Consider the following 15,004-nt stretch of genomic DNA (forward strand, 5'->3'; position numbering starts at 1 on the left):
GACAATGCAATGGAGCCCAGCATTTATGTCACTAAGCAAAGACATTTGTTAAGTGAGTTCTGCCCCATTTTAAGACCCTGCTTGTTAAGCGAATCAACTTTTGTAACCTCCTGACAAAGCAAAATCAATGGGGAAGCCAGATTCACTTAACAACCAAGTCACTAATTTATCAACTTATGAGATTTGGCTTAATGTCAGGGTTCCAAATAGCATCCGAAAGTAAATCAGAATCGAAGGCAAAGGATTCCTCAAAGTCCCAATTTATGAAGAGAGCCATCTTGGCACATCTGGGAAAACCCGAATCTTGAAAGCTTCCTGGTTAGTTCAAGATATTGCCCCCCAGATCCACAAGTCCATCCCATGCTCCAATCTCCCACTGCCATGCTGACAGATTCCACCCATCCAGTTCCGATCAGGTGCAGAGGTGCAGAGACAAAGGATGACCTTTTCTTTCTAGAAAGAATGTTGTTATGGCTACATAGCATCTAACCCCGTACAATCTCCCCTCTCGTTTTCCCACCATAGAAAATGCAGAGTAGAATAATAGAAAGTGTGGCAGGCCTAAGATCCAAAAGGAAAGATGGCTGCAGGCCTGACAGAATCCGGCTGAATTATTTACTTGTGTGCTGGTTGGATCCCTGCAAACTCTGACATAATATCTATCATTCAGACCGGCCCAACATCTGTTAGTTCTGAAAGAAAACCTCTTAAAATAAATAAAGCTAAAATAAGCCTCTCTTCAGAGCCCTCCATTAACAGCCCATTGTTGTATTTAACTCGCACAAGCTCCACTAACGTCTTCCAGTGCTTTATAAAATTGCCCTAAATATTATCTCTGAGCAATGCCGTTAATTTCGCAGGGTTTCAAAGAGCATCAATTCTGGGCTCAATTGAGGTCGCAAGTGGAGGCTTAGCTCCATTCTATTTTCAAACCTCTCCGAACTTGGTGAGAGTCATCCTTATACTCAACTCAACAGTGACCTCTTCTGGTGAGAACTGGGGGAACAACTTTATTATTTATTAATAGCAATAGCAATAGCAGTAGACTTATATACCGCTTCATAGGGCTTTCAGCCCTCTCTAAGCGGTTTACAGAGAGTCAGCATATTGCCCCCAACAATCTGGGTCCTCATTTTACCCACCTCGGAAGGATGATTAAATTATTTAACTTAAATGGTTTTTCGCCCAAATTGGGGATTTTCAGGCATAATAAAAAGGGAAACGGGAACATTTATTTTATTATTTTATTAATAAAATTTATAGGCCGCCCAATCCCGAAGGACTCCGAGCGGCTTACAAAAAGAGGAAGAAGAAATAATTTAAAAAAGACAGATTTAAAATCACAACACATGTGATTCGTTCTGAATTGAAGCTCTATTCTGTTTTTTTTTATTACACGTACTGCATGCAACATGTGCAAAAAAAAAGGGGTGGGGCTTTGACTCTTGACTTTTTTGACCTCTACGGGCCCGAGACCCCCGTCCGTGCCTGCTCTCTGGATGTCCTTACCATCTTGCCATTCACCGTGGCCTCCAGAGAATCCACCAGCTCAGCGGTGACGCCAATGAGGTTGTGATAATCGGCCTGGATTTTGTTGAAGCGCTTGAGGTAGGTCATGGTTTTGCGTTCGGATTCTACCAGCTGTTGGTGGAGCTGCTGTAACGTTTCTGCAAACGTATGGGAGGAAGGAGCAAAAGAAAAAGAAGAGAGAAAGTGACAGAGACATAGACAGAGAGAGAAGAGAGAGAAGAGAGAGAAGAGAGAGGGGGGGGGGGGAGAGAGACAGATAGAGAAAAGAGAGAGAGAGGAGAGAGAGAGGAGAAAGAGGAGAGAGAGAGACAGATAGAGAGAAGAGAGAGAAGAGAGAGGGAGGAGAGAGAGAGAAGAGAGAGGGGGGAGAGAGACAGATAAAGAGAGAAGAGAGAGAGAAAAGAGAGAGAGGACAGAGAGAGACAGAAGAGAAAAGAGAGACAGAGAAGAGAGAGAGGAGAGGAGAGAGACAGATAGAGAGAAGAGAGAGAAGAGAGAGGGGGGAGAGAGAGAGAAGAGAGGGGGGAGAGAGACAGATAAAGAGAAAAGAGAAGAGAGAGAGGAGAGAGACAGATAGAGAAAAGAGAGAGAGGAGAGAGAGGAGAGAGAGGAGAGAGAGAGATAGAGAAAAGAGAGAGAGAGAAGAGAGAGGGGGGAGAGAGGAGAGAGAGGCAGATAGAGAAGAGAGAGAAGAGAGAGGGGGGAGAGAGAGACAGATAAAGAGAAAAGAGAAGAGAGAGAGGAGAGAGAGAGACAGATAGAGAAAAGAGACAGAGAAGAGAGAGAGGAGAGAGAGGAGAGAGAGGCAGATAGAGAAGAGAGAGAAGAGAGAGGGGGGAGAGAGAGACATATAGAGAAAGAGAAAAGAGAAGAGAGAGAGGAGAGAGAGAGACAGATAGAGAGAGAAGAGAGAGAAGAGAGAGGGGGGAGAGAGAGAGATGTAGTAAGAACTGATGTTGCATAATAGTTCCCAGTTTGTTCCAAAAACTGTTCTTTTGTTGTTTTTCTCCATGGTTTAAGTTAGATCAAAAAATAAACCTTAGCAACAAAGGCATTTTGCTGGAATCTGGAGAGGCTGATCTCCATTTTTTTCTTTTTTGCAAAATTATTTAAAAAAAAAAAAAATTGTAGGACGATATATGGATGTCAGGTAAATGGCATCACTATAAAGAGACCTCGACTTATGACCAAAATTGAGCCCAAAATTTATGTTGCTAAGCAAGATACTCAACTGTTCAACTGTTGTATGTATGTGTGGACAAGGGCCATAGGCCATTTTTTTCAGTCATGTTGTAACCCTGAACAGTCACTAAATGAACTATTTGCATGTTGAGGGCTCCCTGTATTTCTGTTATATGGCTTAACCGCCCCGACAGCAAATCTTTGTTTTATTTAAAAAACACGGAGTTCACTTAACGACCGCTGCACACACGGAAACACACCCAGAGGTTGTAAAATCAGGTCAGTCACATTACTGACCTGGTTTACGGACTTCACGACTTACGACCCCGATGGGCAGGCTCCATTATGGTTGGAAATCGAGGACTTCTTATATACTCTTATCATCAGGAGAGCTACAGGTAGTCCTCGACTTACAACGGTTCACTTAGTGACCGTTGAAGGTTACAACGGCACTGAAAAAAAGTGACTCAGGGCCATTGTTCATAATTATTCCCGTTGCTGCATCCCCAGGGTCCCGGGATTTATATTCAGACGGTGGACAACCGACTCACATTTATGACGGTCGCAGTGTCCTGGAGTCATGTGATCCCCTCTTGCGACCGACGAGCAAAGTCAATGGGGAAACCAGACTCATTTAACAACCGTGTTACTAATTTAAGAACGGCAGCAATTCCCTTAACGAATATGCTGAGAAATGTCGTAAAAGGGGGCAAAATTCACTTAACAAACTCCTCACAGAGTGTCGGACCTGCAAGCGATCTTTTCTTTTTTGGATTTCAGGCCTGCCACCCTTTCTACTGTGGGGAAATGGGAGGGGGGGATTATACGGAGTTGGGTGGTATGTAGCCATAACAACATTCTTCTTAGAAATTCAAGGTCATCTTTGTCTCTGCACCTGACAGGAACTGGATGGGTGGAGCTGCCAGTGTGGTAGTGGGAGATTGGACCGTGGGATGGACTGGTGGGTGGGGGAGGAAAGATCTTGAACTTTCAGCTGGGTGGGGAAAACAGGGAAGCTTTCAGATTCGGGTTTCCCCAGATGTGCCAAGGTGAAATCTCTAATAAAATGGAACTTTGAGGAAACTCAAGCTTGGGAATTTTATTTCGTTGGGGGGTGTTTTTTGGAACCCTGACACATAGCCCCATAAATTTTGGGCTCAGTTGTGGTCGTAAAATTGAGGACTGCCTGTACTACAGAGAGCTGAAAAGTCCAAAATTCTTCTTCTAGTTACTACGGATTTACCTTGGCTGCACTGCGTGTTCTCTTTCTGCATTGGGAGAGGATGAGAGCTCAGGAAAATGGGCTTTGGGTGAAAATCAGCATCTCGTCGCTGTTTGTTGAGCAGGGATGGGCAGCTGTGGCCCCTTTCAGGCCTGTGGACTTCAACTCCCAGAATTCCTGAGCCAGCTGGCCTCTCTTCTTGAGGGAGAGGGAGGGAGGGAGAGACCGCCAAGGACCTCACAGTTCTACTCCTCCTTTCCATGACGCCCTGCCCCTTCTAGCACTGATGATGTTACCTAGGTGGGTCAGGAAATGCCTGCAAGAAAACCTCGAAGCTGAGCACTGAGGGCCCCATCATCGTCCTCCTCTTCCTCCTTCTCTCCATGACCCTCCACCCCTCATCTAGCACTGATGACGTTCCCTAGTTGGGCACGAAATGTCTGCAAGAAACTCCACAAGTTCAGAGGGGACCAAGGACTTCACTGTTCATCCCTCAGCTACAAATATCCTCTTCTATCAGATAAAAATCTGTACTTTGGTGGGAAAGGAGTTGATTGGATCAGCAAATTGGGAGAAAGTGGGGTCTCTTCCCCCACCCTCCAAATGCTGCTTCTTACAAACCGTTTCCTTTCCCTCAATCTTTGGATTAAGAATCGGCAATAGTCTGTAGAGATTCTAAGTCATCCAGGCCGTGTTTGTCCCAAAGATGATTTTTTTTCAGGAGACAACTGGACTTCCTTGTTTTTTCTTTTGAAGACGTTTCGCTTCTCCTCCAAGAAGCTTCTTCAGCTCTGACTTGATGGTGGGGAACGGAAGGATTGATGCTCCTTGCAGACAAAGCTGGTCATTTGCATCCTTTTAGAGGGTCATTGAGGCCACTTGGAGGTTTATCTGTGTCCTCAGGGTCACCCAAGTGCGCTCCTGCAGTCCCCCCCCACAAGGATTTGCAGAGGAAAAACTGCAGACTATAGGAACCATTTGCACCACAAACCTCCAGTGGTCTTAACAACCCTCTAAAAGAATGCAAATGACCAGCTATCCCCCCTATATTCAAATGACCAGCTATCCCCCCTAACTTCAAAGTGAAGAAGTTTCTTGGATGAGAAGCAAAATGTCTTCAAAAGGAAAAATGAGAAAGAAAGAAAAATTAGAGAAAAACAGTATACATGTGAAGTCACATTGCATTGAGATCTAACACATCGTGTCTAGCCTATTTTCTTTAAAAATAGGATAAGCCAAATACATTAACATATAGTGGAAATACACCGAGGGGAGGAGGAGTAGGAAAGAAGAAAGATGGGTAGAGAGGGATGGGAGAGAGGGTGGGGGGGGGAGGCGAAAGGGAAGGGGGGGAGCGGATCTGGAGAGAGGAGTGGTAGAGGGCGAGGAGTGGTAGAGGGGGATGATGGAGGGAAGATAGAAAGTTGGAGGGTGGTGGAAGAAAGAGGTGTATGGAGAATGGAAGAGGTATATTGCGCTTTTATTTTCTGGGGCATTGTCGACAAGAGGAATTGATGCAATTACTGTTCAATACTGTATGGAGTATACATGTGAGTGTATGAAAATGAAAATGAAAATAAAATATACTAAAAGAAAAAAAGAAAAAAAGGAAAAATGAGAAAGTCCAGTTGCCTCCTGAAAAAAGCACCTTTAGGACAAGGATCAGTAAATTACGTCTGAAAGACAGAACATCAAGCACTATCTGGAATCCCCATCTAATAATCAGCTTTCAATGGATAATTATCATGTTGATTAGCCAGTTGATAAAAACATAGCAATTAAATAAAGCGGTGAATCAGGAGCGCTGCTCCTCCTGCGAGACATACAAATGCCGCTGGAGGCCGCCAGAGGCTCTCGTTATTCCCAGCCTGAGAAAATGTTTTTCTCCAGTTATATCGTGCGATAACATCCTGTTATCTAAAACGGCATTCCTCTACGGGATTTAAAAGAGTTCTTTCTCAGTGGGTACAACTACATTCGCTTATAAGACATTTTCGGAAGGATACATATAAGGTCAGGAGCCTCGGGCTGTCGCTGGCCTTGAGTGTTGCTGACAGGAATTCTTCCAGCCTCGTTTTCAGATCAGATTCCCACGAATCCTGAAAAACAAACGCACGGTGAGAATTGTTATTCGCAGAGCTCAATAGCTTTGCCCTCTCTGCCAGCTCATTGAAACCCTTCGAAATTAACGGCATTGTTCAGAGATAATATTTAGGGCAATTTTATAAAGCACTGGAAGACGTTAGTGGAGTTTGTGCGAGTTAAATACAACAATGCACTGTTAATGGAGGGCTCTGAAGAGAGGCTTATTTTAGCTTTATTTATTTTAAGAGGTTTTCTTTCAGAACTAACAGATGTTGGGCCGGTCTGAATGATAGATATTATGTCAGAGTTTGCAGGGATCCAACCAGCACACAAGTAAATAATTCAGCCAGATTGTGTCAGGCCGGCAGCCATCTTTCCTTTTGGATCTTAGGCCTGCCACACCCTCTGTTATTCTGCTATGCCTTTTCTATTGTGGGAAAACAGGAGGAGGGATTGTATGGAGTTAGATGCGATGTAGCCATAACAATATTCTTTCTAGAAAGCCAAGGTCATCCTTTGTCTTTGCACCTCTGAACCTGACCGGAACTGGATGGGTAGAATTGCCAGCATGGCAGTGGGAGATGGACTGGTGGGTGTGGGGGGGGCAAGATCTTGAACTTTCAACTGGGAGGGGAAAACAAGGAAGCATTCAGATTCAGGTTTTCCCAGCTGTGCCAACATGGCTCTCTTTATAAATGGGAACTTTGAGGAATCCTTTGCCTCGGACTCTGATTTACTTTCGGATGCTATTTGGAACCCTGACAGATATTATGTCGGAATTTGCAGGGATCCAGCAGGCACACAAGTAAATAATTCAGCCGGATTCATTTATAGAAGAAACTTGTTTATATACAATAATATATGATGTGATGCATGTATACAATACCCATGCAGCTCTTGCAACGTGGTAACAAGGACAAGGACAAGAAGCAGAAGTAGAAGCAAAAATCACAGAAGGTTGTAAGTGTGAAAAACGGCCCTAAGTCAGCATTTTTCAGTGCCGTTGTAACTTTGAGAGGCCGCTAAACAAACGGTTGTAAGTCAAGGACTATCTATATTCAACTTTGCCAAAGCTACTGTACTTTTTGGACTGTAAGACGCACCACAGTATAAGACTCACCATGATTTTGAAGAGGTATTTTTTTTTAAAAAAAAGGTTTTGCACTCTGCAGGTTTCCCAAACCCTTTGCATGCCTTGTTTTTTACCCCCCCCCCCAAAAAAGCGCATGCTCGTTTTTGTCCTCCCCCAGCCCCCAGGAGCACTCTGGAAGCCTCCTAAAGGCTATGCACATCCATTTTTGCAAAGGGGGTGGGGTTTTGGTAGGCCAAAAATGCTGTATTCAGTGTATAAGACTCACCAGATTTTTACCCCCTTTTTGGGGGGGAAAAGGTGCGTCTTATACTCCAAAAATACGGTGAGTGTCGCACCCATCGATCCAGACAGAGGAGCTGCCATTCCCAATCAAATCAAGGACTTACCTGGAAAAGTTCTTTGAAAGACGGGTGGATCATAGGGTTGGGCACAAAAGGCAGGGCATAGAAAGGGAGGAATTCTGTTGTCTGGCTCAAAGCTGCCCCTTTGGTCTCCAGGTAGGTTTTGAAATACGCAATCCGTTCGTCCAAAGCTGCTTTATCCTAAGGAAAGGAATAGAAAAATGGGTCAGCATGAAGGTCTACGCAGAGGGAGAGATACCTATGGGTAGTAAATAGAGTTTTATTCAGTATCACGTGAAGTGTCAATACCACTTTATAAAGCCTTGGAAAGGCCACACTTGGAATACTGAATTCAGTTTTGGTCGCCAGGATGTAGAAAAGATGTGGAGACTCTGGAAAGAGTGCAGAGAAGAGCAACTAAGAGGATTAGACGACTGGAGGCTAAAACATATGAAGAACGGTTGCAGGAACTGGGTATCTCTAGTTTAATGAAAAGAAGGACTAGGGGAGACATGATAGCAGTCTTCCAATATCTCAGAGGATGCCACAAAGAAGAGGGAGTCAAGCTATTCTCCAAGGCACCTGAGGGTAGAACAAGAAGCAATGGGTGGAAACTAATCAAGGAGAGAAGCAACTTCGAACTGAGGAGAAATTTCCTGACAGTTAGAACAATTAATCAGTGGAACAACTTCCCTCCAGAAGCTGTGAATGCCCCAACACTGGAAGTTTTAAAGAAGATGTTGGATAGCCATTTGTCTGGAACGGTATAGGGTTTCCTGCCTAGGCAGAGGGTTGGACTAGAAGACCTCCAAGGTCCCTTCCAACTGCTATTGTATTGAAACCCTATACCGTTAAGTAATGGGAGCTCACTCTGTTAGACGGCACTAGGGATTCGAACTGCCGATCGACAAACTCAACATCTTAGCCACTGAGCCACCACATCCCTTATAGATGTATAATGAGATATATTATATCTATATCACCATCCCTTAGATAGATAGATGGATAAGTAGGTGGAAGGAGGGAGGGAGGGAGGCGGGGGGAGAGAGACAGACAGACAGACAGACACACACACAATGAGAAAGATAGATAGGTTGATTGATTTATTTATTTATTTATTTATTAATCGATCTACCTATCTATCTTTCTCATTGTATCCATCCATCCATCCATCCATCCATCCAGGCAAATAGATAGACAGGGAGATTATATGGATGGATGGATGGATGGATGGATGGATGGATGGATGGATAGATAGATGATAGATATAGTGAGAAAGATAAAGGTAGATCTCCCCCCCTCCATCCATCTATCTATCTATCTATCTATCTATCTATCTATCTATCTATCTTTCTATCTATCTCATTGTATCTATCTATCAATCCATCCATCCAGGCAAATAGATAGATAGATGAGACAGAGAGATGATATGGATAGGTAGGTAGGTGATAGATAGATAGATAGATAGATAGATAGATAGATAGATAGATAGACAGATAGATAGATAGAAAGATAGATAGGCAGATCCCCCCTCTATGTATGTATCTATCTATCTATCTATCTATCTATCTATCTATCTATCTATCTATCTATCTATCTATCTATCTATCTATCTATCTATCTATCTCATTGTACCTACTATCAATCCATCCACGCAAATAGATAGACAGATAGATTGATGAGACAGAAAGATGATATGGATAGGTAGATAGGTAGGTAGGTAGGTGATAGATGGATGGATGGATGGATGGATGGATGGAAAGAATAACTTTATTGTCACTTTGAATGTACGCTAATCCGCATACATTAAAATGAAATTTCGTTGCATGCAGCTCTCAAACGTCACCACCTCCAAGGAGAAATTTCTCGACAATCAGGACAATTAATCAGACATGGCTTCCTTCCAAAAGCTGTGGGTGCTCGACCATGGGAGGTTTTAAAGAGGAGACTGGACGGCCATTTGTCTGAAATGGTCCAGGGCTTCCTGCCTGAGGAGGTAGTTGGACTGGAAGGCCTCCAAGTTCTCGTCCAACTCTTGTTATTCTTGTAAATACTTGCAATTTTGGACAAAGGCAACCGGCCAAGCCCACTTCAATGTTTACCCGGCAGTTTTAATTGCGCGGGGACTGGCACCAAGAATGGAGACAGGCCACCCAGCAAGAATTGCCTTTTTCGGAGATAACATCAATTCTCACCTCTTCCATCAAACCGTCGGCCTGCAGGTGAGTTTCTGGCACCGAGAAAACAGGTTTGCACAGCCGACTGAGCTATCTGGGTATCCGATGACTAAACCAGCCGGCCACAAGTTTGGAAATGGGCAGAGTGCCAGTCCACCCCATTAAGAGCTTCTGTTCCCTCCCTTCAATATAATCTTGAACGGTGAGAAAAATCACACCTTCCCACAACCCACCAGCCACTTTGTCCAAGGCAAATCCAGTTCCCCTGAGGACTAAAACATCCCACTGGCAGCGAATAGCATCAGAAGATACTCAAACCCTGTTTGGCTTTTGCATAAAGAGAAACAAGACACCACGAGTCCTTGACTTACGACCACAATGGAGGTCAAATGTTTCTGTTGCTAAGCGAGACAGTTGGCAAGCCAGTGTTGCCCCATTTTACGACCTTGGTGGCCATCACTGGGGAATGGCGGCAATTGTTAAAACTTAATCACACGGTTAAGGGAATCTGGCTTCCCAATTGGCTTGTCAATAGGTATTGTGTTGTATTTCATATGGGTTGGACACCACTTCGCCACTAACAACAATGATGGGTGAGGTCACAATACAGGTAGTCCTTGATTTACAACCATTATTGGAACTAAAACTTCCATTGCTTCCATTGTTAAATGAGATGCATTTCAATCAGAAGAGAGTTGGAAAGGACCTTGGAGGTCTTCTAGTCCAACCCCCTGCCTAGGCAGGAAACCCTATATGTCTAGTTTAATAGAAAAAAGGACTAAGGGAGACAGGAGAGCAGTCTTCCAATATCTCAGGGGTTTCCACAAAGAAGAGGGAGTCAAGCTATTCTCCAAAGGACCTGAGGATAGAACAAGAAGCAATGGGTGGAAACTAATCAAGGAGAGAAGCAACTTAGAACTGAGGAGGGATTTCCTCACAGTGAGAACATTTAACCAGTGGAACAGAAATTGCCTCCAGAAGTCGTGAATGGCCCAACACTGGAAGTCTTTAAGAAGATGTTGGATAGCCATTTGTCTGGAACGGTATAGGGTTTCCTGCCTAGGCAGGGGTTTGGACTAGAAGACCTCCAAGGTCCCTTCCAACTCTACTATTGTATTATTGTATTGTATTATATTATTATATTGTATTGTATTGTGTTGTGTTGTGTTGTGTTGTGTGGTAATGTATTGTATTATATTATATTATATTATATTAATTATATTATATATTATATTATATTATATTCATATACATATTGTATATAATGTATAAATAGAACATATATGGGGTCACATGACCCCTGCTGCCAAAGTTGTAACAGTGAAAAACGGTCGTAAGTCACTTTTTTCCGGTCCCGTTGTTAACTTGGAACAGTCGCGAAATGAACCGCAGTAAGAGGAAGGCTACCTGTACCTTGGTGTCTTTGTTTTTTAAATTCACATGTACCCCAATACACCAAACGACGGCCGGATCAAGACCTTCTCCTATCCAACATGCCAGCAGGCAGCATTCAAATGGAAAGAGAGTTCGCCATCTGACGTTTGCAGCCAAGCGACGGTTGAAAGAGATTAAGAGGCCAGACGTGAATTGTGAAAAACGAGAGGCTGCTCGAGAGAAAACAGACGCTTCTCATTTCCGACTGGGGAGAGATGCACATGGAGGGTTTTTTGCACCCAAGGGGGCCGTAGGGAGGAAGACGAAGCGAGTGCAGGCTCTGGGCTAGGCCCTGACGGAATGGGGCTCAAATCAAATCAAACTTTCATTAAGGCGTCCGGCACAGAAAGGCGGAACGAAGCTCCGCAATTAAAAAGAAATAAAAATAGACCCACCTGCTAGAATGGAGGCACAAGGCAATAATTAAGAGAAAAAACAAAAAAAATCCAGCTGCCTCTTGAAAAAAGCAGCTTTGGGACAACCACGACCTGGATGACGGAGAATCTCTACGGACTTTTTAGCTGTACAATTTGGGATGAAGACCCTTGGAATGGGGTGGGAGGAGGGATGGATTTCCAGAGGGAAAAATTGCAGACTACAGGAACCATTTGCACCACTCAGGTGACCCTGAGGACACAGGTAAAACCTCCAAGTGGCCTCAATGACCCTCTCAAAGGATGCAAATGACCAGCTTTGTCTGCAAGGAGTATCAACCCTTCCCTTCCCCACCATCCAAATCAGAGCTGAAGAAGCTTCTTTCAAAGAAAAAGAAGAAAGTCCTGGAAAAAAACATCTTTGGGACAACCCTGACCTGGATGACGGAGAATCTCTCCAGACTTTTAGCTATACAATTAGGGATGAAGACCCTTGGAATGGTGTGGGAATAAGAATGGATTTCCGGAGGAAAAATTGCATACTACAGGAACCATTTGCACCACTCCCATAGATTAGGCCTCCTCCGAGTCCCATCTGCCGGTCAATGTCGACTGGCGACCACGCGGAGGAGAGCCTTCTCGGTGGCAGCTCCGACCCTATGGAACGATCTCCCCGTGGAGATTCGCACCCTCACCACCCTCCAGACCTTCCGCACAGCCCTTAAAATCTGGCTATCCCGTCAGGCCTGGGGCTAAAGATTGTAACCCACCCGAATGGTATGAATGTTGTGTTTTTAATGACGTACTGTCCTACGTGTTAAATGTTTGTCCCCCCCCCCTTTTTCGAGTTGTAAGCCGCCCTGAGTCCCCACAGGGAAAAGGGCGGCATATAAATAAACTTCTCAAATCTCAAATCTCACTCAGGTGACCCTGAGGACACAGATAAATCTCCAAGTGGCCTCAACGACCCTCTAAAAGGATGCAAATGACCAGCTGTCTGCATAGAATATCAATCCTTCCCTTCCCCACCATCCAGTTAGAGCTGAAGAAGCTTCTTGGAGGAGAAGCGAAGCGTCTTCAAAAGAAAAAAACCAGAAAATCCAGTTGCCTCTTGATGTAAAAGCCCCTTTGGGACAACCATGACTTGGATGATGGAGAATCAGTGGTTAAATTCAATTTTTTTCTCTACCGGTTCTGTTGGGGGGAGGGGGGGAGGGGCTTGGTGGTCATGTGACCGGTAGGCATGGCTTGGTGGTCATGTGACTAGGCGGGCATGGCTGCACAACCGACTCACACACCATGTAAAAAAGCAGCTGGACTTCCCACAAAATGTCAAGGGATTACGGGGCCATTCAAAGGAGATGATGATTTAGAGAGGAGAATTTACCGGCTTCCCCACGGCGTGCTTCAGTAGGAAGATGGCGAAGTGGATGTGAAGGTAGAACTCCAGCTTCTGAGCCACAGCTTCTTGCTCTCGGACGGAGGCAGGGATGCGCTCTTCCCACAGCTCGAAGAAGACGTCCTGGTCTCCATCACTAAAGGACATCAGCAGATCCTTCCAAAGAGACCCCAAAAAACCCAAGTTAGATCTTTGGGAAATTATTTAAGATGGTGGAAATGGAAATGTCTTATTTTGCATGTTCCGTTTCTGAACGCGCACTTTGGGTTTTGGAACCAGGAACCAGGAGACAGGGAGTTCTAGTCCTGCCTTAGACATGAAAGCCAGCTGGGTGACTTTGGGCCAATCACCAGGCAATTGGGAGTTCTAGTCCCACCTTAGGCATGAAAGCCAGCTGGGTGACTTTGGGCCAATCCACAGGAAATTGGGAGTTCTAGTCCCACTTTAGGAATGGAAGGCTGGCTAGGTGACTGGGTCAATCACCAGGAAATTGGGAGTTCTAGTCCTACCTTAAGCATGGAAGGCTGGCTGGGTGACTTTGGTCTAATCACTCTCTCAGCCCAACTCCTCTCCTCCCACAAGGTCACTTCCAGTTTTCCAGTGTTCTCATAGAGCCGGTTTAAGCCTTCCAGAGCCTCCCTGAAGCCTCCGGAGGGCCTCGGGGGGGGGGGGGGAGGCTGTTTTCGCCCTCCCCAGGCTCCTATAAAGCCTCTGGAGCCTGGGGAGGGCGAAAAAAGCATGCAAAAAAATGGGGGGAGCACCTCTCATGCATGCATGCGGACTGGGGGGGGGATGTTGCATGTTACATTATGGGTGCAGCACGCCCGCACATGATCCCCCCTGCGCTCCCCCCTCTTTATGGCAGGTTTGCCATCGCAGGTATAGGATATCCCGCTTGAGTAGAGAGGTGGGTTAGAAGACCTCCAAGGTCCCTTCCAACTCTGATGATGATGGTGACACCGCCCTCCCCTTTTAAAGGCAGCTTTACCTGAACGATTAGAGCCTTGGAGTCTTTTGCAGAATTGCTTCTAGTTTTGGGGAGCGGTTTCCCTTTTATTTTACATTCTTTGGTAAACGTCTTCACCGTGTCTTCAAATTCCGCAAAATCCAAATACTGCAAAGGCAAGAAGGCAAAGGAGGATCTGTCACCCGTTTCCCATTGAAGACCGTCGGCAAAGAAATATTAGAGAAAACGTCGATGGAGATTCATCCAAGTCATGGTTGTCCCAAAGATCCTTTTTTTTTCAGGAGGAAACTGGACTTTATTGTTTTTTGTTTTGAAGACGTTTCACTTCTCACCCAAGAAGCTTCTTCAGTTCTGAGTGGGTGGTGGGGAATGGAAGGATTGATGCTCCTTGCAGGCAGCTGGTCATTTGCATCCTTTTTAGAGGGTCGTTGAGGCCGCTTGGAGATTCACCACTCATTTAGTGGTGTAAATGGGGGTGGAGCCTCACCGACCTCATTTATCTCCGGTCTACAACAGGGTCCTTTCAGCAGCTTCGAGAAGGTTCCACACTCATTTGCACCACTCAGGTGACCCTGAGGACACAGGTAAAACTCCAAGTGGCCTCAATGACCCTCTAAAAGGCTGCAAATGACCAGCTGTCTGCAAGGAATATGAATCCTGAGGGTCACCTGAGGACACAGGTAAAACTCCAAGTGGCCTCAATGACCCTCTAAAAGGCTGCAAATGACCAGCTGTCTGCAAGGAATATGAATCCTGAGGGTCACCTGAGGACACAGATAAACCTCCAAGTGGCCTCAATGACCCTCTAAAAGGCTGCAAATGACCAGCTGTCTGCAAGGAATATGAATCCTGAGGGTCACCTGAGGACACAGATAAACCTCCAAGTGGCCTCAATGACCCTCTAAGAGGCTGCAAATGACCAGCTGTCTACAAGGAATATGAATCCTGAGGGTCACCTGAGGACACAGATAAACCTCCAAGTGGCCTCAACGACCCTCTAAAAGGCTGCAAATGACCAGCTGTCTGCAAGGAATATGAATCCTGAGGGTCACCTGAGGACACAGATAAACCTCCAAGTGGCCTCAATGACCCTCTAAAAGGCTGCAAATGACCAGCTGTCTACAAGGAATATGAATCCTGAGGGTCACCTGAGGACACAGATAAACCTCCAAGTGGCCTCAACGACCCTCTAAAAGGCTG

The 15,004-nt window shown here is 45.1% G+C and overlaps 1 protein-coding gene across 1 annotated transcript in view; it reads right to left on the reverse strand.

The window, feature by feature from the left end:
- The window catches only part of ARMC9 (armadillo repeat containing 9), a 103,211-nt gene that overhangs the window by 76,864 nt on the left and 11,343 nt on the right, over positions 1-15,004 (reverse strand). The window contains exons 3-8 of the mRNA XM_032224930.1: positions 13,826-13,951; positions 12,826-12,993; positions 7,499-7,654; positions 5,941-6,033; positions 3,956-3,980; positions 1,510-1,667 (exon numbers count right to left, since the gene is read on the reverse strand). Coding sequence (XP_032080821.1) covers positions 1,510-1,667; positions 3,956-3,980; positions 5,941-6,033; positions 7,499-7,654; positions 12,826-12,993; positions 13,826-13,951 — 726 coding nt within the window. The remainder of the gene's footprint in view (positions 1-1,509; positions 1,668-3,955; positions 3,981-5,940; positions 6,034-7,498; positions 7,655-12,825; positions 12,994-13,825; positions 13,952-15,004) is intronic.

This window comes from Thamnophis elegans, chromosome 10 (assembly GCF_009769535.1).
Source record: "Thamnophis elegans isolate rThaEle1 chromosome 10, rThaEle1.pri, whole genome shotgun sequence".
Taxonomy (NCBI): Eukaryota; Metazoa; Chordata; class Lepidosauria; order Squamata; family Colubridae; genus Thamnophis; species Thamnophis elegans.